Source organism: Neovison vison, chromosome 5 (assembly GCF_020171115.1).
Source record: "Neovison vison isolate M4711 chromosome 5, ASM_NN_V1, whole genome shotgun sequence".
NCBI lineage: Eukaryota > Metazoa > Chordata > Mammalia > Carnivora > Mustelidae > Neogale > Neogale vison.
Window position 1 is genome coordinate 27,378,356 of NC_058095.1, and position 25,394 is coordinate 27,403,749.

Sequence of the window (25,394 nt, forward strand, 5' to 3'; positions counted from 1 at the left end):
GAATTCAGATTGTTGCCCCATTCACAATACCTAGGACATAGTTTTTCTTTACTTCTCCAGATAATTCGCCCAGTATTTCGTAACAGGCAGCTTGGACCACCTTCATCATTTTCTGTAGATCTTTAAATTCCCGATACAACAACATTTTCCTCCTGCCGATGTTAAAATCAAGAGCTCCCAGAGCTTTTCCTGTTCTCTCACGGAGTGGAATTATGATGTGGTTTTCTCCACAGACAGAGGCCAAAACAACTTCGGAACTGTCTGTACACTTGAAGAGGAAGTCTCTGAAACCCAAACCAAACAAGCCTGAGATCATAAAGCATCAGCCTGCTCACAACATTCCACCCGAACACACGGAGTCGCTCTCTTTCCTGCCAACCGTGCTCCCGCCACACCGGGCTTTGCTTGACCTGCCTGCACGGCTCCACCCCGAGACTGCACACAGCTCTCTCCCCCAGCTTGCACATCGGACGCACAAGCCTCCTGGACCGAGCAGTGTAAGGTCACTCTCCATCGTGCAGCTCTGCTCCGTTGTCTTTGCTACACGTATACTTACCTGAAGGTATTTGGTTTTTGTTTACGTACTGTCCCATACGTGTCGGTTGGATGGCGGACGGAACGAGGGCTGTGTTAGGTCAGGTTCCCTAGAAGCTGAGTCTGAGACTGGAATGCTTATGCAAAGGATGGACTGAGGGAGTGCTTTCTGGAGAAAGCTGTCAAGGTCTGAGGAAAGGAAAATGTGGAAGGAGGAGAGGCTGATTAAGAACGTGAAGGCTAATTTGCAAGGACGTGAATGGAACTGGAGGGTATGATGCTGAGTGAAAGAAGTTGGTCAGAGAAAGATGATCATCGTAGGATTTCACTCCTATGTGGAATTTAAGAAACAAAACAGAGGAGCATAGAGGAGGGGAGGGAGAAATAAAAGGAGATGACATCAGAGAGGAAGACAAACCGTAAGAGACTCTTAACCATGGGGAACAGACTTAGGGTTGCTGGAGGGGAGGGGGGTGTGGGATGCGGTGACTGGGTGATGGGCATTAAGGAGGGCACATGATGTAATGAGCACTGGGTGTCATATCAATTGATGAATCAGTGAATTCGACCTCTGAAACTAATAATACACTGTGTGTTAATTAAATTAAATTAATTTAAATTGAAAAAAAAAAAGAATGTGAAGGCTAGTCTCAGTCTCATCTCAAGAGGAGCTCTGGAAGGCAAATTGTGCCAAAGAATTTGCCCCACTTGAGGCAAGGGAGAGGTCTTTTACCAGTCATCGGCTCTAAGATGCTTTGGGTGTGTGTTTATATAACTCTGAGGTGCACCTAGTGAGGCTCCTATCACTCAAGGGCTCTCCTCCAGAGAAGGTTCCAGTGTGAGTCACTAGCAGCTGTACCTGTAGCAGCTGGCAAGAGGTTCATTAGGGCTCTGGGTAGGGCATCAATGGAACTGCTCCCTCCAGAGGCCTCAGATGCTCATTGAAACATAGTAGCTGCTTCCCTCTGTAGTGAGGTATAGACACATCTCTTCTCTCACCTTCCCAACCTTTTTTTTTTAAATTTTGTTTATTTATTTATTTATTTGAGAGAGAGGGAAGGCACCAAGGGAAGGGGAGAAGCAGACTCCCCGCTGAGCAAAGAGCATCATGCGGGACTTGATCCCAGGACCCCTAGATCATGACCTGAGCTGGAGGCAGACACTTAACCGACTGAGCCACCCGGGTGCCCTCCCCCTTCCCAATCTACATTGATATTAAGATGTCATTCTTCTGAGATATCTGAAAAATGTTGGTACTTTGCATAGCCTCAAAAGGCACATTTATGGTTCATAATAGTAATCCCATAATGCCAGGTAAGATTATGTCCTTTTATTTTTTTTTTCTTTAGCTGTTCCCACCCCTTCCTGTTGCTGAGTTACCACTTTGTGTCTTAATGATAACTACAGTAGTGACGCATCACCCTAAACTTTCTAGGCACAACCATAAAGCTGATTGGTCAACAAAGTTCCTCCAAAGACACCTGTTCTAAGTGATGCAGAGGAATCAAAGGTTATGAGTCTGGGGGTTAAAAAGACTCTCCTAAAACTTTTGACCACAGCAAGGAATAACTATGTGGAAAAGAGCTTAAACCTGAGTGAACAGTCAGGTATGAGGCCAAATTAAGATTTAATTAAATCTTGTATTTAAATCTTATAATTGAAACATGTATTTAAGTGTCAAGTCAGCCTCCTGGATGGAGCTAGATTACTTTCCACTCAGCTGCACTGACTTCTAACAAGCAGCTTGTCCTTTTGCAATACGTGTGTCCATCATTAAGATCTGTTTTGCCCCTGTCCAGTTTGTGCACCTTGCATCTCCCAGGTGAAAGGCATTCAAAGGAATCTGGACTGGGTACTTATTAAAGACCATATCCTCTTTTTTAAATAAAAAACACACGTTCACAGGCTTGTTAACATTAAGGTGATGAGCTTTGATAAGTGACGTGGGTGTGTTTTTTTTCACAATCCTGGGGTTTTTGTTGAATTCCATGTTTATAAGAAAAGCGTAGAAAATAAAACACTATCATGCTTAAAAACAGGCAATATAAAATGCCAGTGAAATCTGTTTTCAAAAGGACTGGAAGGGAAAGGAGTTAACACATCCCACGCAGACAGGAATTTTTCCTTGAAAACCCAATTAGAATAGTATTCAGGTGTATACTAATAATAGGCAAACGCTGTGTCTCTCAGAGCTACTAACACGCTACGGGGATGTGTTTTGTCAGACAGATAAAACAGACATGAAGATATCTTTCATACCTGAAGATGCATGTCTTCCTGAAGATTGTAGGGGGGTTCCTGTGGATTTCTGTTAGACCCAGATGCCCGGTAACCATCATATTGCGTAAAACATAGTCTGAATCCTTGAAAAGAGGAAGAGATTTCAAACACGGAGAGGAATCATTAGACCTCACTTTCCCATTAAAGGTTTTGGGGACAGAAAAACAGGAAAAAAATTGGGAAACTTTAGGTGATCTCTGGCTTGAAGTAAAGGGACATCTTACTTAGTACCTTTAAGAATGAGGCATTCACGAGAGAAAATTTTCTAATGACAACATTTTTTTAGATGCACAAACTTTTTTTTTATAATTGTGATAAAACCATATATTTTTATATTTTTTATAGATTATTTATTTATTTATTTGATAGAGAGAGATCACAAGTAGGCAGAGAGGCAGGCAGAGAGAGAGAAGGGGGAAGCAGGCTCCCTGCTGAGCAGAGAGCCCGACGTGGGGCTCGATCCCAGGACCCTGAGATCATGACCTGAGCTGAAGGGAGAGGCTTAAACCACTGAGCCACCCAGGCGCCCCTAAAACCACATTTTTTTTTTAAACCACATTTTTAATGTGAAGAGTGCATTATAAAACATTTGGAAAATAAATAAAAGTCCAAGGAAAATAAGAACAGTAAAAAATATTCTCCCCTGAGGTCTTTGTCTTCACCATCTCATCAGGCTCAGGTCATGATCTCGGGGTCCCGGGATCGAGTCCCACATCGGGCTCTCTGCTCGGCAGGGAGCCTGCTTCCTCCTCTCTCTCTCTCTGCCTGCCTCTCTCTGCCTACTTGTGATCTCTGTCTGTCAAATAAATAAATAAAATCTTAAAATAAATAAATAAATAAATAAAAATTAAAAAAAAAAAACAAAAAAACTCCCTTGGTCAAGGTCACTAGTAACTCCCTTATTGTGAAATCCATCAATCAAACCCTAATCATCATCTTCTGCTGTAGCAGCATGTGACTCAGTGAACAATTCCCTTCTTGACATGCTTTATTCACTTGGCCTTTGGGACACCACTTGTACCAAAGTGGGGACTCCTGGTTCTCCCCCGAATCACTTTTCTATTTCTTGCTACTTCTTTGTCTTCCTCACCTCTAAGGGGTTTTTGAACTATAGATTATAACCTAACTATGGGTTATGAAAATATTTTAATGCCTCCCCCCCTTTTAAATTTATTTTCAGCATAACAGTAGTCATTGTTTTTGCACCACACCTAGTGCTCCATGCAATCTGTGCCCTCGCCAATACCCACCACCTGGTTCCCCCAACCTCCCACCCTCCACCCCTTAAAAACCCTCAGATTGTTTTTTAGAGTCCATAGTCTCTCATGGTTCACATCCCCTTCCAATTTCCCTCAACTCCCTTCTCCTCTCCATCTCCCTTGTCCTCCGTGCTATTTGTTATGCTCCACAAATAAGTGAAACCATAATGATAATTGACTCTCTCTGCTTGACTTATTTCACTCAGCATAATCTCTTCCAGTCCTGTCCATGTTGCTACAAAAGTTGGGTATTCATCCAATGCCTCCCCTTTTTTTAAGAAAGAGAGAAAGTGTGCGTGCAAGTAGGAAGGGGCAGAAGGAGAACGAGAGACTATTAAGCAGCCCCCTCCATCATGGGGGCTCCATCTCACGACCCTGAGATCATGACCTGATTCAAAATCAAGAGTTGGATGGTTAACTGACTGAGTCACCCAGACACTCCATTTTAGTGCCTTTAAAAAACAGCTTTATTGGAGTATCACAGATATACAAAAAACTGCACATATTTGATGGATACAATTTGATGAGTCTGGAATGAGTCGTGACCAACTTTTTTTGGGTAGAGATTATTTATAAGAAAGTAAGATTAACATATCCTGTAAAATATACTAAACTGTAGAAAAGATGAATTCAACTGGAAGAAATAAAAAGGTGTGTTTTTGTGTTTTTTTTGACAGAGAGAGAGCACAAGCAGGGGGAAAAGTAGGCTCCCCGCTGAGCAGGGAGACCGATGTGGGGCTCGATCCCAGGACCCTGAGATCATGAGCCAAAGGCAGATGCTTAACTGACTGGGTCACCCAGGAGCCCCTAAAAAGCGTTTTTTATATCCACCTTTAAAAAACCCTTTGATTAAAAGGGAAACTGTGATAAAAAGATCCATAGGGACAGCATGATGAATGGTGCTCTGGGGAACAACCACTTCGTAGTGTGGAGCTTCCTCTTGTCATGACCTCAAGCGTTCACCCGAACTGTTTAGATGAAAAATGTTCTCAACAGAGAACCTGGAAAGGTTCTCTGATGTTGGCAATTCAGCATCTAGCTTTTCCTAATTTATTTCTTCCATGACTCGTTATTGGGTGTTATATATACTAGACCAAGAGGATTTTTTAGAATCTCACTGTGACTATGTTCCTAAGTTTAAATCTTTAGTCCAAACTAGACAATTCCTCTCCTGTTTCCACCTCTTCCCCCCAAATTGTGTCAGTTCGGCCACTTCTGTTAAGACTGGGAACATAATACGATAATAAAGGCTTCATAAAGAATATGCCTCATAATAAGCTTTTAATTTACTTTTACTTGGACCAAGAAACTAAATTCATCAAGTGCCTCAGTATTATTCAGTAGTGAGATACCCACTCTAGTCAAGATTTTCTAGGAAACTGTTTAGAGAAAAGGGCTGCGATGGTAGTATCCCCCATTTTCTTTCTTCTGCTTCTGCCTTGTTATTTTTTTCCTCCTTTTCCAATACAGGTTTGCCCCACTATCTGAAAGTAGGAAACCTTTCATGAGCTAAAACAGTGTAAGTGAAGAAGCAGTTACTATTAATTTATACAGAAACATTTTTGAGCATTCCTGGACTCCCCAAATAACCTCTCTTAGCCCTTTCTGATACCTTACAATGCATCTTTCTAATGGATGCACAGAATAAATTGAGATAAAGCACAGATGCTCACAAACACGGTTCAAAGGTGTGGCGGCTTGATGCTGAGATGCTGAGTGTGGGCGGGGGGTGGGGGTGGGGAGAGGCTAATGGGGCCTCTCTTCTGGCTCTGGGGGCTCACTGCAAAACAAACGCTGGACCCTATTTTCACTTTTTACCTTTTTTCATAAAAGCAGAAATTCTCATTGGATTTCTGTGGGTCAGAAAAAAACAGATAGTAATGAGGGTCTTTTGTAAAAGAAAAGTGGCCAAACATGAACTTTTGGAAAGTGGGTATCCTACCATCTATTCATTCTTACCTCATGCATTACATATTATTTTGATTTATCCTCTTGTACTTTTTTCCTCTTTTGACAAACTTTTTTTTTTTTAAGATTTATTTATTTGACAGACAGAGATCACAAGTAGGCAGAGAGAGAGAGAGAGAGAGGAGGAAGCAGGCTCCCTAACCGAGCAGAGAGCCCAATGCGAGACTCGATCCCAGGACCCTGAGATCATGACCTGAGCCAAAGGCAGAGGCTTAACCCACTGAGCCATCCAGGCGCCCGACAAACTTTTTTTTTTAAAGAATGAGATAAAACAGAAGAGAAAGTATCCGAAAACATCCCATAGTTAAGGTAGGTATTGTTTTGTAAAACTTCTATTTTAAGAGCGTACCTCTGTGTGTGTATGTGTTTGTCAAGGGTCAGGGTACAGAAGGCAAAATATTTTTCATACAGTAGGTCAAAGTCAATTTAATTTTGAGCCACAATGATTCCAAACACTTGACTGTCTCAGGGCTTGGACTTTAAGCTTTTTTTTTTTTTTTCTAGTCTCACTCATTCCCTTGGTTATTCCATCTAGTCTCATGGTTTTGGTTTTTTGTTGTTGTTGTTGTTGTTGTTGTTGTTATGTTAAAATATAGCTAGCATAATATTAGCACTTAAACCATTTAGAAGTGTACAATTTGGTGGCACGAAATACATTCATGATGTTGTATAACCCAATCCCATGTTTTGTTTTGTTTTTTTTAAGAATGTATTTATTTGTCAAAGTGAGAGAGAGGGAGAGAGAGGTTGAGCACAAGTAGGGGGAACATCAGGCAGAGGGAGAAGCAGGTTCCCTTCTGAGCAGGGAGCCCGATGTGGGACTCGATCCCTGAACTCTGGGATCATGACCTGAGCCCAAGGCAGATGCTTACCCGGCTGAGCCACCCAGGTATCCCTCATGGTTTTAAACACTATTTATTTGCTAGGCTGGATTTCTTCCCAAACACTAGTTCATATATTCAACTACCTATTTAATATCTTCACTTAAAGAGTCTAAAAGGCATTTCAAATTATAGTTTAAAAATCTTTTTCAATTTAGTAGGTAAAAACTAACTTCTACTTAACTTTGTATTTATTTTATTATAAGAATGGAACATTTTTTCCACGTTTATTGAGCAGGCTTTAAAAAAAATTTTTTTTTAAAGATTTTATTTATTTGAGAAAGCACAAGCTGGGCAGAGAGAGAAGGAGAAGCAGGCTCCCCGCTGAGCAGGGAGCCCAGGACTCCATCCCAGGACCCTGAGCCAAAGGCAGACACTCAACCAAGTGCACCACCCCAGTTTTTTTTAGTAGACTTGTCTTTCGCTAATTTTTCTTTTGGATTTTTTGTTTTTAATCTTACTGATTTGCGTAGAACACTGTTAACCCTTTGCTAAATATGTGGCAATTTCCCCTCACTTTATTTTAAAAAACTTATTTTGTTTATAATTTTGGTGCAAGAAGTTCTACCTTATTATGTCATCAATGTAGCAGCCTGGATTTAATCGTTTCAACCTGTGTGTGGGTTTAGCCATTCTTCCCTGGATCAAGAGTGTAAATTCCCTCTCATTCCTCCTTCTCTCAGCTATGCTCATACACTTATTTATCTCTCCAGATGAAAATTGAAATCATTTGGTCAGTTAAAAAAATAATTTTGGGATTTTTCTTGGAGTTTTGTTAAATTTGTGAATACTTTTTGGAAGACATTCTATATTTAAAAAATGGCGTTCTTATTTTTAAAAAAAATCATATGATTTTCTGTTTTGTTTAAAAAAAAACTGGGGTGCCTGGGTGGCTCAGTGGGTTAAATCCTCTGCCTTTGGCTCAGGTCATGATGTCAGGGTCCTGGGATCGAGCCCCTCATTGGGCTCTCTGCTCAGCAGGGAGCCTGCTTCCTCCTCTCTCTCTGCCTGCCTCTCTGCCTACTTGTGATCTGTCTGTCCAATAAATAAGTAAAGTCTTTAAAACAAAAACAAAAAAACTTAGGTTCCTTGGCAATGTTTGTAGCTTGTTTCATGTAGAACCTAAAGGTGACACAGGGTGAAGTGGGGAGAATGTCCTGGGCAGAGTTAACAGCATTTTTGAAACTGAGGTAGAAAAAACTTGCTTTCTGTCATGTATGATGAGATGTGGAACATGACTTGTGGTATTGTGTTTTTCTTCCTCCTGATGGTCTCTTCCTCCTTGCCTCTCATTCAAGCAGAAAGTCCGTATTGCTTTAGAAAAGAAATGTGATGAAGTAGAAAGCAGCAATCCTTGGCTAATCTCTGGCATTTGCTTGTTTTCAAAAAGCCTAGTGATAGGACTGCAGATAACAACAGGGGCACCTACACTAGCCACTTGTTCCTTTCAAGACCTCAGGGAAATAAGAGACTGAGGTCTTGGTTTCCCTGGTGGCTATTAGGTGGGGACTGCCCCTCGCTCCCACAGACCTTTATGCATAGCCCCGCACATCTCAGAATCAGCAACAGGTGTCCCATCCTTTCCCCAATGCCATCTCTCTCGTTCCTTTTCCAAACTTGCATCTCTCAGGGACCACTTCCAGGCAAGGCTCTGTACTTTTAAGGACTTGGGTTATGACACTGGGACCAGCTGGGTAACCCAGGATCATTTCTCTATCTCAAGACCTTTCATCTGAATCCCATCTGCAAAGTCCCTCTCGCACTACAGTAACACATTCCCAGGTTCCAGAAATTGGGAAATGGGTATCTTTGGGGGATAGCCATTATTCTGTTGATTACAGTTACCTATTTAACAAGTTTGGGACTGCAAAGAAATAGTAAAGCGTAGGTGCTTTGGGGTTTATTATTTTTAAAATAATAATCATTATTGATAATAAATAGCACAAGTGTTACACCTAAGATAATTTGAATTTCCTGAGTGGTCCTCTTCTTCCCCACCTTGGGGAGGGTCTTCTTCACCTCTATAACATGAATCAGAAGGATAGTGACTCTGGTGATCTTGTCCACATCATTGTGACCATGGAAATTACATGCCCTGAGAGGCCATGCTTTTTGTTGACTGCTGTGGATGATTTTTTTTTTATATTTTTTTTATATTTTTTTTCCAATTTATTTATTTTCAGAAAAACAGTATTCATTATTTTTTCACCACACCCAGTGCTCCATGCAAGCTGTGCCCTCTATAATACCCACCACCTGGTACCCCAACCTCCCACCCCCCCGCCACTTCAAACCCCTCAGACTGTTTTTCAGAGTCCATAGTCTCTCATGGTTCATCTCCCCTTCCAATTTACCCAAAAGCACATACCCTCCCCAATGTCCATAACCCTTCCCCCCTTCTCCCAACCCCCCTCCCCCCAGCAACCCACAGTTTGTTTCGTGAGATTAAGAGTCACTTATGGTTTGTCTCCCTCCCTATCCCATCTTGTTTCATGGATTCTTCTCCTACCCACTTAAGCCCCCATGTTGCATCACCACTCCCTCATATCAGGGAGATCATATGATAGTTGTCTTTCTCCGCTTGACTTAAAAAGAAACGAAATCTTGCCATTTGCGACAACATGGATGGAACTAGAGCGTATCATGCTTAGCGAAATAAGTCAAGCGGAGAAAGACAACTATCATATGCTGTGGATGATTTTAACTTTTCTTCATGGTGCCTTAGCTATCATTTCCCTTGAGGCCCTAACAGGGCTCTTCTTAAGTGTGGACACTTAAGAAGTGTGGACACTGGCCAAGTCAAATCCTCCCCAGATCCCACACTATGACTGTGGCCTATCAGACCTGGTGGTCTGCCCCAATACCGAATGGTCTTCAGCCCTCACCCCCACACACTGAGGCGGGGGAACACTTGGAGCTTCCCTTTCCTACCCCACCCCTGGAAGCAGCACCCATAAGTGGGAGTTCTCTACCTTTGCACTCTGGTTTGTTCTACTAGAGAGCTCTGTGATTCTGCTCTTTGGCTGAGGCCTCATCAGCTTGGTCTAGCCACTCAGAGAAGAAAGGAGCCTGGAGAAAAGGGGAGAGGCACATATGGGGGGCCAGCCAGGCGACTGAGAGACAACCAATCTGCTGCCACCACATGATCAGGCAACATACTGGACTCTTTAGCCTTCTTAAAAGGAAGGTGCCTTTCCATCCATTCTCACCACATGCAAAATCCTAACATTAAGATGAAGTGTGGAGGCGCCTAGGTGGCTCAGTCCGTTGAGAGGCGGACTCTTGATTTCAGCTCAGGTCATGATCTCAGGGTCCTGGGATGGAGCCCCACATTGGGCTCCGGGCTCAGCGAGGAGTCGGAGTCGCTTCAGTATGCTCTCTTTCCCTCAGTCCCTCCCCCTGCTCTCTCTCTCTCTCTCTCTCAAATAAATAAATCTGAAAAAAATTAAATAAATAAGATTAAGTGTGGGGGGAGGCGGGAAGAGAGGCAAACCAAGAAATAGACTGTTGACTATACAGAACAAACAATGGTTACTGGAGGGGAGGTGGGCTGTTGGGGGATGGGGATGATATGCCAAATGGGCTAAACAGGTGATGGGTAGTAAGGAAGGAGCTTGTTGTGATGAGCACCAGGTGTTGTATATATAAGTGAGGAATCACTAAATTCTACACCTGAAACTAATATTGCACTGTATGTTAATGAGCTGAAAGTTAAATAAAACCTTGGGGGAAGAAAGTGTAAAGAAGCAAAATAAACATTTGGTGAAGACTCATTACATTAGAGACAGGCCTTTTTTTAACTGGTGTGATGTAATTATGTCCTTCCAAACTCCAGAGCCTCGTCCCTTCCCACATCACCCATATGATTCTGGTGGGGGCTGCCAGTTACTGTAAACTCCTCCACCCCCCGCCCCTGGCTGGGGAGGCATATCTCGGGATAGACTAAGAAGATCTCTCTTGGGTTTTCCAAATTGAAACAAGAAGGAAAGATTCTTTTTTAGTTACTAAGCATCTGGCTTGCTCTGAGGAAAGAGCCTATCTTAAGCTGGAAGGACCAAGCCGAAGTGTAAAGGGAAGCAGACATGAGGACTGCAGAGAGGGAGAACACGAGAGAGCCCTGATGGTATCGAATTCCTGGTTCTGGCCATCCTGGAAGCCAGCCTGACTCCTGTCCTTCATTTTGGTCACATGAGTCAATCAATTCCCTTTTCTGCCCAAGGAAGTTTGAGATGGACTTTTGCCACTCATAAGCAAGGCTCTTGAGTTGGGATTATGGGAAATATGTCCCCAGTTGGCTTAATAGCTAACTAAATATGTTTTTAAAAAAGATTTTATTTATTTATTTGACAGAGAAAGACACAGTGAGAGAGGAAACACAAACGGGGGAGTAGGAGCAGGAGAAGCGGGCTTCCCGCAGAGCAGGGAGCCCGATGTGGGGCCCAATCCCAGGACCTGGGGGTTCATGACCTGAGCCGAAGGCAGATGCCTAATGACTGAGCCACCCAGGTGCCCCTAATTTTAAAATATTAGTAAGACGGGGGCGCCTGTGTGGCTCAGTTGATTAAGCATCTGCTTTTGGCTCAGGTCATGATCTTAGGGTCCTGGGATCGAGTACCACTCAGGCTCCCTCCTCAGCAGGGTGTCTGCTTCTCCCTCTCCCTTTCCCTCTTGCTCTCTTTCTCTCTCTCTCTCCAAAAATATTAGCAAGACAAGAATATCTAGAAACACAGTTAGAGTTCTAACACTGCCCAACCTTGCTTACCTGCGTTGGGCCCGGCTCAATGAAGTATGTTGTGATCGTGGTAATGTCAGATGTGATGTCACAGAGCCAGCCAATGCCTGTGATCACGACGTGCAGGATATGCTCCCTGCTGTGCACATAGTGATAAGCAGTGCTGAAGACATTGGCGACACCCTGTAGAGACAGAACATTTTCATCGTCTTTTCTTTTTAAACTAACAAAGTAATTAAGGCATCAATTGGATTATCTTATAAAATTAATGATAATCTATTTCCAACAAATTATTCATCAGTTCTCAAAAAGCAGTGTTCCAGATTCTACTACACAAAAAAGATCTCAAGAAATCAAAGGTGTAAGGAGAGATCTACTGGAAGACCCACATAATTTATGTTTCCTGATAATAATCTAGTGAAATCTGTGATATGTATCGTCAGAGAACAGAGTCAGAAGAACAAGGTAAAGTTTGAAATGAAGAATAATATTTAAAAGCCAGGAACTAATGCCAGCCTTGGGCAGATGGGTAGGAGCTCCCTTGATAGGATTTTTATGTGGCTTCTGTCATCAGATCGGTAGTACAGGCTGTGCTCTGTTACAAGGCCTGCAACATGTCAGATTATACAGTCTTCTCATAGACATAAAGAGAGCCTGTTCCACAGAGAAGGGATAGGAAGTCCTTAGAACCCATCTGTTGTCTTGTCAAGAGACTCTAGGATTTCTTTCTATTCAGTTTTCCCTCCCTTCCCCTGTAGTCCTCTGCACAACTCCTTATGTTCCACATGAGTGAAAACGTATGGTTGTCTTTCTCTGATTGGCTGATGATGATGATGATGATGATAGACTCTAGGAACCTTCACGACTATGTGAATTTTATAATAGGACCCAAGTCATCTCAGGGTAACCCAGGAGCCTTTACCTCCAGGGGCTGGAGAGTCTTCCCCCCCACCCCCACATAATACTTTATTTTCACAATGTTACTTCATTCTTGGCATGAAATGAAACAAAGTCCCAAAAATAAATGGTCAACTACATTGACCTAGAGATCAATGTCACACCTGAACATTTCTCGGTATTATATTGAAAGTATAAATGTTAACTCCTTACTCTGTATCAGAGGCACTGTGTCAATTGTTATGGGATACAACATCCCCCCCTCCACCCTTGTACTTAGGAGAGCAGCAACAGTGTGTCCCAGAAGCTAAGTAGCACTGTGAGCCCAGGTAGTATAAGAGAGTCAATTTAAAATTCATTTTGAGGGGCGCCTGGGTGACTCAGTGGGTTAAGCATCTGCCTTCAGCTCAGGTCATGATCTCCAGGTCCTGGGATGGAGCCCTGCATCAGGCTCTCTGCTCAGCAGGGAGCCTGCTTCCCTACATGTCACCGCCTGCCTTTCTGCCTACTTGTGATCTCTGTCTGTCAAATAAATAAATAAAACCTTAAAAAAATTCATTTTGACATGTTCTCTAACAAGGCTATCTGTAATTCCCCCACTGATAACTCCATTCTCCTTCATCTTCTTTTGAATATCTTCACATCATTCTTAGGTCCAATGAGAGTGAATATTATTTAACAGATGTCCAGAGAAAAAGGTTCTGCCACATTCCTCAATTATACATCCAGGAAAAATTTTATTTATTTATTTTTAAAGATTTTATTATTTATTTGAGAGAGAGAAAGTGTAAGCAGGGGGAGGGGCAGAGGGAAAAGGAGAGAATCTCAACCAGACTCCATGCTGAACCTCATATGGGGCTTGATCCCATGACCACAAGATCATGACCTGAACTGAAGCTAAGAGTGGGACGCTCAGTTGACTGAGCCATCGATGTGCCCCAGGAAGAGAAACTTTTAAATTCTGGTAAATAAACATAAAGAGGTAGGGGCTTAAAGGAGAATGAGTGATAAAAGCCTAGCCTGGTGGTGGGTATTAAGAAGGGCACATACTGCATGGAACACTGGGTGTGATGTATAAACAATGAATCTTGGAACAGTGAAAAAACAAAATAAAGTTTAAATATCCAAAAAAAAAAAAAAAGAGCCTAGCAAGTTCCTGATTGCTGCTATATCTCAGGCGATCACCTCTGTAAAGGCTTTCAATCTTCCTTCTTTGCAATTCCTATTCATAAAGCCAAATTAAAATGCTTGTAGAAATGGTCCACTTATTGCCTTGAAAGTGCCCATCTTTTCTGTGATCTAATTAGAAAACATGCATACTCAAGACACATTTAGGCTTTTTCATTCATTCTTCATTCTCAAAAGTCATAACATCACATCAAACCAAGAGCCATGGGAATGCATTTGTGGTAAGTAAAAGATTTCTAGGTTCCCCTACAATAAAACATAAATGTGTACCTTTTCAAGGCTCATTCCTACTTTGTGGGTCTTAATTAGTAGTCTAACGGTTGGATTTCAGTCCTACAGCATAGAGTGCTGTAGGACTATGATTAGTGCAATGGGACATGAATTAGCAATCTCCCCAGAGAGACTGAGGCATAGACGGGCAACTGAGGCTGAGGGTTCTTCCATGTGTAATGGGGAACCTCCCTGAAAACAGATACATACAGGAACGGTAGGATGGCACTATCTATATATACAGCTTTACTCTCATCTGGTTTTAGGTTTTGTTTTTAAAAAATATAGGAGAGGCAATCCTACCATTGTTCTTGAAGAATTCCTCCATGACTTACCTGATAGAATCTGATCTCATGAGGTACAAAGATGTTAATTTTTTGGGGATCTTTTAGGGTGTCAACAGCCATGACCCCAAAGATCCTCATATGTGCATCCTGAAGAGGCAGAGCCAGGAATGATCCATTTTGATCACTCTTCTTGACAGAAGTGTTCCAGAAAAAGATGTTCCCATGGTGCTGAACTTGGGGCACGTGTATTGGCTTTCCTTCATCCACTACTGTAAAGCTGAGGAATAGGAATATGAAGACGGTAGAAAGGCCCAGGAAAGGCTTTAGATGAAACTGTGCAGGAAATTAAATAAATTCTCCATTCGTAGTTATTGGGATTGTATGTCAGAGAAGTGGACTCATGAAATTGCTGGTTTGGAGAGTCTGACTTGAGAAAAAGACTTAAAAAATGAGCTTAGATCATAACAAGGTAAACACATACAAACAGGATGCCGGAGATGTAACATATAAAGTAGGCAGAATTAATGGTGCTGATGTTGTGAAGCAGAGTCCCCGAGTCCCAGAGTACCTGGGAGTGAGTGCTAGAAAGGACCAGGTGAAATTACTCGAGACGAACAACCCATCACCTCCCACTCCAGGAGCACTGGTGACCTGAGGCATTTCTCTAGTGGGCAGCTAACTAGGATTTCAATACTCATTTACTTCAGAAAGGGAATTATTTTTTTAGAAGGGTAAAACCAACCTCCTCATAAATTCTTACCTGATTCCCTCCATGTCCCGGTAGAGCACTCTGTTCAGTACAAATGGGGCATCATCTAATGTACAAGCTACGTTCCTCAACAGGACTGGCCCTCTGTCAGGCAGTAGTAGGTTTTCTTCTAAGAGGGAAACGTGAGCACTGATCTTCTTACTCCCATGGGCTTCAGCGTCCTATGGCAAAATGTTTCTGACCACGTATTTGCCAATAGCCAAAGAGCTATTATTTTAATCATGCCTCTTCATTAGCCTGCTTGAGCATCTGACCCCAATAATTACCATTCATGGGCAGTGGGAAAAAGGCTGGCACCACAGCTGTCTCCCAAATCTGAATCTTAATGAGTGGAATCAATTTATTTTATGTCAACTAAACTGGTTTATTTAAAAAAAAATAGGGGGTGCCTGGGTGGCTCAGTTGTTAAGCCTCTGCCTTCAGCTTAGGTCATGGTCCCAGGATCCTGGGGTTGAGCCCCACTTCGGGCTCCCTGCTCAGTGGGGAGCCTGCTTCTCCCTCCCCCACTCCCCTTCCTTGTATTTCCTCTCTCACTGTGTCTCTCTCTGTCAAATAAATAAATACAATCTTTTTAAAAAATCTCTCCTCTTACTCAAATTTAGAAGTTTAAAACTTGGATCCCTTTAAACTATAGTCATATTGTCTGGGCTTCAGTTAAAAGTATTTATTTGGGAGGACTAGGGCAAGAATATGGCTTCATTTCCCTCGTATTTCTTGAGTAGATTTTCACCATCTACTATGAAGTGAATGTAGAAAAAAATGCTCTCAAAGAATTCTCAACATAGTTTGGCTATGACATTTGATTTATGTTGAGAAAAAATTCCTTGGGGCCCCAGATGACAGACTTTATGCAACTACTCTTTTGGAATTCAAATATCTGAAAATTCTCTGTACCTAAGATATTATGATGTTATTAGCAAGACTATGTGTTAATACATATATTGAGCATGTCTATAAGTTGGGGACATGAAAGATGCTTTCCTTGATCTCTGTCTCCTCTTTCTATATATTTAGGTCTGCTTTACTCCCCCCCCCCCGCCTTTATTCTGTCTTTTCTACAAAAAAGATCTATAGAGTAACTAACAAAAATGTACCACAGCTCTCTGAAGCAAGTTGGGAGTAATAACCTCTTTTCTAGATCAGTCTTCTGCTCCTGGGCACACCATTTCAAACTACATTGGATAATTCAGCCATTCAGTAAATGAGTCCTTTAAGTGTTGCAGTGTGACTCCAGGTTCCCTGGACTAGTGGAATCTGTGACATATATAGAAGACAGCCATGCTATTTCTGCCCGGGAGGAGCAGCCAGCTGGGAGTCTTGGAGAGGATGGCAAGGCTGTGGGCAGTGGTCCCATCAGAGGCATGTGTTTTAAGTGACACGATTCTATAAGATTCTATAATAGTATCCGTGTGTTTCTAGGCAGTGCTATGAAATATTGTGTGATGTTGGATCCTCCTTTATCTGACTTTATGATTTAAATAGTACTTTTTGAAACCAACTCCCGAAACATCATGCAAGGGAAATGTGGCTTGAAGTGCCTGCACATCTCCTTATGGGTATTTTTCAGTATTAGTCTATTTTCTGCTCTAATCTTATTTGACTCTCAGCACAAATGAAATTAGGAATCACAAGACATGCTTCTGTCTTTTATACCTTTCCTCTCTACTTCTACGTTCCCAACCTACAATCCTTCCAGTTGCCTCTTTCCTAGGCTTTGGGTCATTGTGACGTTTGGGAATGAATGCAACTTCTATAGCAGTACCCAGTGATTTTTCAAGAGAATGTCAAGTGCTCCCTGTGCAACCACTGAGTATCACCTACTATGAGGACGTTTCTCCTTTTATATATCACCTTAGGAAAACCTACCTGGGTGAGGGCATTAAAAGTCTCCGTGTACACTGGTTCCAAGGACACCCCACTTGTTTCGGCAGCATGTTGGATCTGGTATAGCCACTTCCGTCTGGCACAATTCCTCAAATTCTCAGTACGGCTCCTTTCTAAAGTATTCATCAGAAACTCCACAACACTTTCCAGAACATGATCTTCATTGCCTCTGAGTTCAGATACAACCAATTCTATGTATTTCTGAAACTGCTTTAAAGACAACCTCACTTCTTGGTCAGGGTGTGGCTTTGGAAATTGGATGTGTAGTTTGGCTAAAAGACATAAATGTAAAACCAAGAACTAATCAAAGGTTCACTTATCTATGGGGGAAATTTTCATCCCTCTTTTTTTTTTTTTCCAATTTATTTATTTTCAGAAAAACAGTATTCATTATTTTGTCACCACACCCAGTGCTCCATGCAAGCTGTGCCCTCTATAATACCCACCACCTGGTACCCCAACCTCCCACCCCCCCCGCCACTTCAAACCCCTCAGATTGTTTTTCAGAGTCCATAGTCTCTCATGGTTCATCTCCCCTTCCAATTTACCCAAAAGCACATTTTATAGCTGACTGAAGACCCTGACAACTGCTCACCATGGAAAACCAGGTATCTCAAAGGCATCTCAAAGCCCAACAGAACACCTACAGTGACTTCCTGTATTGAGCTCAAGATGTCCTGTGTCATCTTCCCTGTTTCTGTTTTGATTTTAAAAAAAAATTTATTATTTTTAATTATTTTTTTATTTTTTGAGAGATTGAGAGACAGAGAAAGAGGGAGAGGAGAGTTGGGGGAGGGGTAGAGGAAGAGGGAGACAGAGAATCTTAACCAGGCTCCACACCCAGCTGGATGTGGGGTTTGATCTCACAACCTTGAGATCATAACCTGAACCAAAATCAGCTGTTATCCAACTGAGCCACCCTGGTGCCCCTCTGTTTTGTTTTTTTAACTCTACCACACTCAGCAGTGGGGGAAACACCAGGGTCAATTTTGCCTCCTCCCTACTTTTTACCTCCCATATCCAATAGGCCACTTAATCCTATCTTGTTAGCCTTTGGCAATATATCTTGTTTCCAATTCTCTCCATTCCTATTACCATAATCCCAAACCAGTATTAATCATTTTATACATAATTAGATTACTAAGAGTAAGGCTCAATACATATTTTTTTAAAACATTTTATTTATTTATTTGACAGAGAGAGATCACAAGTAGACAGAGAGGCAGGCAGAGAGAGAGAGAGAGAGAGAGGGAAGCAGGCTCCCCGCTGAGCAGAGAGCCCGATGCGGGACTCGATCCCAGGACCCTGAGATCATGACCTGAGCCAAAGGCAGTGGCTTAACCCACTGAGCCACCCAGGCGCCCCTGGCTCAATACATATTTATAAAATTAAATTAAAACACAACTTGTGACCAAAAAAGGCATAATCAGACCTCTAAATACAGAGAACAAATTGATGGTTGCCAGAGGGAAGGTGGATAGGGGAATGGACAGAAAGGGTGAAGAGGAGTGGGAGATAGAGACTTCTAGTTGTAGAATGAATAAGTCACAGGAATTAAAGGCATAGCATAGGGAATATAGTTGATGATACTGTAATAGTGCTATGTGGTGACAGTGCCTACCCTTAAGGTAAGCATAACATAATGTATGAAGTTGGATCACCATGTTGTACACCTGAAACTAATGTAACATTGTGTGTCAACTATATACAAAACATTTTTTAATAAATAAATAACATACAACTAGAATGAACCTCAAAGGCACAAGTCAAACTTATGACTTTTATTAATCATGGCATTTAAATAATCATAAACACACCCCCAACTATTCTAAACAATACCTAGTAAAAAGATAGCAACAGGCAAAAATGAAACACAGCTTGCATCATGCAATTCCCTGGTTCAGAGTCCTACCACATTCAGTGACAGATGACAGCTACACTTGAGGTGAGCATAGCATAAAGAATGCAGAAGCTAAATCACTATGTTATACAACTGAATCTAATCACTCCACTATCTCCATTCTACTTATGGTCCTGACCATGCCTTGCACACTTCTGCATCCATACCTTTTATTTTTTTTAATTGTACAATTACTAATGTGTTACCACACCTAACAATACCAATAGCACATCTATAGCCTGACCTTGTTCCATGCCCTGCCTCCCCACACCCCAACCAACATCCTGAAATTTCGCTTTTGCTTTATTCGTCCTTTCCTTTTATTTACCCAATAGTGTTATTGTGTATGTGTGTGTGTATATGCATATGCTTCTAAACAATATACTTCTAAATTAGTTTTGTCTATTGGTAAACTTCAGAAAAAGGACATCATGCTATATGTAGTTTTCCGGGACTTACTTTTTTATTCCACATCATGCTACCAAATCCACCCATGTTGTTCTTCTGGCTGGGACTCATTCATTTCCACCACTACATAGTATGTCATTTTGTGAACCTACTGCCATGGATTTATTCTCCTGTCTGTGGGCATGCAGGTTGTCTCCAGGGTTTGCCCTTATGAGAAGTGCTGTGACCATTTTTATACATGTCTCCTGGAGCACACGTGTAAGTTTCTTTGACACTTATTATAAACTATATGTCATATATTATTATAAATAAATCATAGAGTATGTGCGCTTCTCATTTAAATTTTAAATTTCAAAATCTCTCCTTCCTGAAGAAGTCTTCTACCACAATTTCTCCTTCCCTTGGAAAACAAGCAGCTATTCTTTTTTTTTTTCCAATTAACACGTAATGAATGTATTATTTGTTTTAGGGGTACAGGTCTGTGACTCATCAGTCTTACACAATTCATAGCCCTCACCACAGCACATACCTTCCCCAGTGCCCATCACCCAGCCACCCCATCCCTTCCACCCCACCCCCTTCCAGCAACCCTCAGTTTGTTTCCTGAGATTAAGAGTCTCTTATGTTTTATCTCCCTCTCTGGTTTCATATTGTTTCATTTTTTCCTCCCTTCCCCTATGATCCTCCGTTTTGTTTCTCAAATTCCTCATATCAGAGAGATCATATGATAATTGTCTTTGTCCGATTGATTTCTTTCATTTAGCATAGTACCCTCTAGCTCCATCCACGTTGTTGCAAATGGCAAGATTTCATTTCTTTCTTTCTTTTTTTTTTATAAACATATATTTTTATCCCCAGGGGTACACATCTGTGAATCGCCAGGTTTACACACTTCACAGCACTCACCATAGAATTTCACATACCCTCCCCAATGTCCATAACCCCACCCCCCTTCTCTCGACCCCCCTCCCCTCAGCAACCCTCAGTTTGTTTTGTGAGATCAAGAGTCACTTATGGTTTGTTTCCCTCCCAATCCCATCTTGTTTCATTTATTCTTCTCCTACCCCCTTAACCCCCCATGTTGCATCTCCACTTCCTCATATCAGGGAGATCATATGATAGTTGTCTTTCTCCAATTGACTTATTTCTCTAAGCGTGATACCCTCTAGTTCCATCCACATTGTTGCAAATAGCAAGATTTCATTTCTTTTGATGGCTGCATAGTATTCCATCGTGTGTGTGTGTGTGTGTGTGTGTGTGTGTGTGTGTGTGTACTGCATCTTCTTTATTCATTCATCTGTTGATGGACATCTAGGCTCTTTCTATAGTTTTGCTATTGTGGACATGACAAGCTGCCATTCTGTATCAGTCCCAATTTTCCCTCTGCCCTTAAGAAAATAAATTTTCTTAAGAAAACATAAAAATATTTTATTTAAAAAATCTTCTTTTATTTATAAAATAAAAATTTATAAATTTTATAAATTTTATAGTAGACTCTAGGAGATGGGCATATAGGTGCTCACTGTAAAATACTTTGAGCTTTGCTGTATGTCTGAAAAATTTTTTAAAGATTTTTGAGAGAGAGAGAACAAGCGAGCACATGAATGAGGGGAGGGGCAGAGGGAGAGATTGAGCAGACTCTGTGGACCCTGGCAGGGGGCTCAGTCTCACAACCCTGAGATCATGACCTGAGCCAAAAACAAGAGTCAAATGCTTAACCAACTAAGCCACCCAGGTGCCCCTGATATTTTTCATAATAGAATATAGGAGAAGGCCCCTAGGTGGCTCAGTTGGTTAAGTGTCTGCCTTTGGCTCAGGTCAGGATCCCAGGATCCTGGGCTTGAGCCCCACAGGCGGCTCCCTGCTCCGTGGGAAGCCTGCTTTCTCCCTCTCCCTCTGCTCTTCCCCCTGCTTGTGCTCTCTGGCTCTCTCTATCTCTCTGTCAAATAAATAAATAACATCTTAAAAACAACAACAACAACAACAACAGTGTTGGAGGGAAGAGGAGGGCATGGCCAGACTGAAAGGACTCTCAATCAGTCAAATCTGGGACAACAGGAACATTAAAATAAATAGTGATAGTGTTGGATCACAGCCTTTTGGGTAACATAGAAAACCATGAATACAAATTGTTATAATAAATGAACAAAAAGTTTGGCAAGAAAGGGAATGATTCTGGGGGGCCTGGCTGGTTCAGTTGGTAGAGCATTCAATTTGATCTTGGGGTTGTAAGTTCAAGCACCTGGTGCAGGGACTTAAAAATACTTAAAAATATTTTAAAATTTACTTAAAAATAAAATCTTATCAAAATTAACAAAACGGGAAACAACATGTATTGGAGAGGATGTGGAGAAAGGGGAACCCTCTTACACTGTTGGTGGGAATGCAAGTTGGTGCAGCCTCTTTGGAGATCAGTGTGGAGATTCCTCAAGAAATTAAAAATAGAGCTTCCCTATGACCCTGCAATTGCACTCCTGGGTATTTACCCCAAAGACACAGATGTCGTGAAAAGAAGGGTCATCTGTACCCCAATGTTTATAGCAGCAATGGCCACAGTCGCCAAACTATGGAAAGAACCAAGATGCCCTTCAACGGATAAATGGATAAGGAAGATGTGGTCCATATACACTATGGAGTATTATGCCTCCATCAGAAAGGATGAATACCCAACTTTTGTAGCAATATGGACGGGACTGGAAGAGATTATGCTGAGTGAAATAAGTCAAGCAGAGAGAGTCAATTATCATATGGTTTCACTTATTTGTGGAGCATAACAAATAGCATGGAGGACAAGGGGCGTTAGAGAGGAGTAGGGAATTTGGGTAAATTGGAAGGGGAGGTGAACCATGAGAGACTATGGACTCTGAAAAACAATCTGAGGGGTTTGAAGTGTTGGGGGGGTGGGAGGTTGGGGTACCAGGTGGTGGGTATTATAGAGGGCACGGCTTGCATGGAGCACTGGGTGTGGTGAAAAAATAATGAATACTGTTTTTCTGAAAATAAATAAATAAATAATAATTAAAAAAAAATAAAATCTTAAAAAAGGGGGATATTTCTATGGTTTCAAAATACAACCACTAAAACCTCGTTAATTACAAAGGGAAAAAGTAATTTTTAAACGGTAGGGACTGACAGATACCATTTGAAAAAATTCCAGTGTAGTTAACATAGTTATATTAGTTTCAGGTGTACAATATAGTGATTCAACAATTCCGTATGTTACTCAGGGCTCATCAAGATAAGTGTACTCTTTAATCCCTTTCACCTATTTCCCCCATCCCCTCACCCACCTCCCCTCTGCTAACCATCCGTTTATTCTCTAGAGTCAAGAATCTGTTTTTTGATTCATTTCTCTCCCACTCCTTTGTTTTGTCTCTTAAATGCCACAGGTGAGTGAAATCATATGGTATTTGTCTTTCTCTGGCTGGCCTATTTCACTTAGCATAATACTCTCTAGCTCCACCCATGTTGCAAATGGCAAGATTTTATTCTTTTTTATGTCTGAATAATATTCCATTGTATGTATATGTGTGTGTATGTATATCCCATCTTCTTTATCCATCCATCTATCAGTGGACATTTGGGTTGCTTCCATAGTTTGGCTATTGTAAATGATACTGTAATAAACATAGATGTGCATATATCTTTTTGAACTAGTGTTTTTGTTTTATTTGGGTAAATACCCAGCAGAGTGATCATTCGATCATAGGGTGGTTCTATTTTTCATTTTTTGAGGAGCCTCTACAGATATCATGTTATTATCATGGGACTTCTGCTAAGATTCAAGGAGAAAATATAGCATCACTTACATGATATTTCTGCTAAAGGTGAATAATCTGAATTTAATCATGAGGAAATGTTAGATAAAGCTAAAAGGACATACTAAAAACAACCAGCTTATAATCTTCAAAAATGTCAAAGTCATGGCAATCAAGGAAAGGCTGAGGAGTTTCTTAGAGATTCCTTGTTCCAGAGTGAAAAAACAGCAGTTTCTTTGTCAGTTTTCAGTTTCTTTAAAAAAAATCATCATGTGAGTTTTTCAATGAGATTTTCTAAATAAACATGGTTCTTAAATGTTCAAGATCTCTGGAATTTGGTGACAAAATGCATCACTAAAATGTTATAACTTTAAGAAAGTTAAATGTCCTACTTAAATGGAAACTTACATTGGGGTGTCTGGGTGGCTCAGTTCATTAGGCATCTAACTCTTGATTTCAGCTCAGGTCTTGATCTTAGGTCAGGAGTTCAAGACCCATGCTGGGTTCCTCGCTGAGGGTAGAGCCTACTTAAAAAAATAAAACTTATATATTGAGGCAGATCTAATAGAAAATTAAAAGTTGTATATATCCAACAAATGTTAATAGCTATTCCTTGGGAAATAATGGGGGAAAGAGTTATTTATTCCATTAAATTCTACAGTAGAGGCAGATCACATGTTTTACAGCTTTTGTATGCAATATTTCTTCTCAGAAGATTAGGCTGTATTAGGAATAAAAAGGGGAAATTGCTGGCTAAAAGTTTCAAGTTGCCCCTTCCATATAAAAAACTTGAATTTTGAGGATACCAGCAGAAACATTTATAGAAATTTCTAATTCTGTGGCTTTATCCTATTTCTCCAATTTTTATCCAAGTTTTAATCCTTTACACTGAAATAGATAAGAAGGATAGAGCAAAACAAAACAAAACAAAACCAACAAAGAGCTATTTGAAGATTTGTTGATCAGTTATTAGCTAATGTTTGAATTTAGAATTTTCTTCCTTTTCTAAGGAAGCTAAATCTGCTTTTCTTCTTCCATATGGTTATCAGCTCAGCAATCATCTCCTCAGGCCAGGTGGCTACCAATATGTGTTCAGAGAGAATCATTTTGTATAAACCTACCCTTGGAGAGAATAATTTGTTCTTCCTGCTTGCAGAAATTTATTTTTGGCAGCAGATTCTGCCTCCTCATTACTTTCCTCCTTCTCATCTACTGGGATTAACCCATTACATTTTATGCTTTCTACCTACCCCTATTGCTGTAGTTCAGTCATACGTATTGGAATTTCCTTATAATATCATCCTCAGGTTTCTTAAATTCTAGAAATCATCATTTCTAGCTCCTTCCTTTTACAAATGAGGACACCTGGATCTGTTGAGGTTCAGTAACTTGCTTTTGGTCATGTGACCACTAAAATTTTCTTTTGTTTTACATATTTATTTGAGGCAGAGGAAGAGGGAAAGTCCTACTCCCTCTGAGTGGGGAGCCTGATGTGGGGCTCCATCCAAGGACCCTAGGATCAAGATCTGAGCCAAAGGCAGATGCTTAGACAACTGAGCCACCCAGAAACCGCTGACCATGTGACCATTAAGTGAAAGATCCAGCATTGGAACCCAGCTCTCCTGGCCATTGTGTAGTATTCTTTCCTCTATAGAACATGGTTCTGTATTATGAAATTTGCCCTCCTTTTAAGTGGAAACCACCTCATTGTGCCCTTTGAAGCTTCATTCTTTGGATGTAGTTTAAGACAAGTAGTGTAGTACAATGTAAAGTTTGGAGAAGACATAGTGAATGAAGAACACATGACAACTGATAAACTTAGGTACAGTTGAAGGTCAGTGAATATAACAACTTTGAAAGGGTTGAAGAACTTAACTAACTCTGATCATTCTCTTCTGTCATTCACTGTATACTTTAAGAATTGGAAATCTAGTATGTAAAAGTCACCAGATAAATCTTTAAACCCAGTGGAAGCAAAATGGTTTATACTGGAATCTAATCAAATAAATGAGGGAACTTCTTCTTATACTGGAATAAGAATTTTAGTAACTTTTGATTGGGAAGTATTGATCAGAAGAGAAAAATGTAGTATAGGGAATGAAAAGTCATTAAGAAAAAAAGTCATTGAGGATAATTAAGTGGTTAAATTGTTAAACTCAGGAGAAACTTACAAACCAGCCCTACTTGAGAGGTGAAACAGACCTTGTACAGGTAAAGAGATACAATAAGAAGAGAAAATATGCAGAGGTGAGGAAATTTTGGGATTTTTTTTTAAACCTTAAAAGTGAGGGTAGCTAGGTACACAGAGGGGAATCTAAAAATGTAGAATTAAGGTCTTGGGAAAAGCACCGTATGACACATTCCACTCCTGACAGCTCT

At 41.0% G+C, this 25,394-nt stretch overlaps 1 protein-coding gene across 1 annotated transcript in view; it reads right to left on the minus strand.

The window, feature by feature from the left end:
• EFCAB5 (EF-hand calcium binding domain 5) overlaps positions 1-25,394 on the minus strand; it is a 175,546-nt gene that overhangs the window by 14,999 nt on the left and 135,153 nt on the right. The window contains exons 18-23 of the mRNA XM_044248235.1: positions 16,932-17,221; positions 15,057-15,226; positions 14,345-14,573; positions 11,685-11,837; positions 2,794-2,897; positions 31-284 (exon numbers count right to left, since the gene is read on the minus strand). Coding sequence (XP_044104170.1) covers positions 31-284; positions 2,794-2,897; positions 11,685-11,837; positions 14,345-14,573; positions 15,057-15,226; positions 16,932-17,221 — 1,200 coding nt within the window. The remainder of the gene's footprint in view (positions 1-30; positions 285-2,793; positions 2,898-11,684; positions 11,838-14,344; positions 14,574-15,056; positions 15,227-16,931; positions 17,222-25,394) is intronic.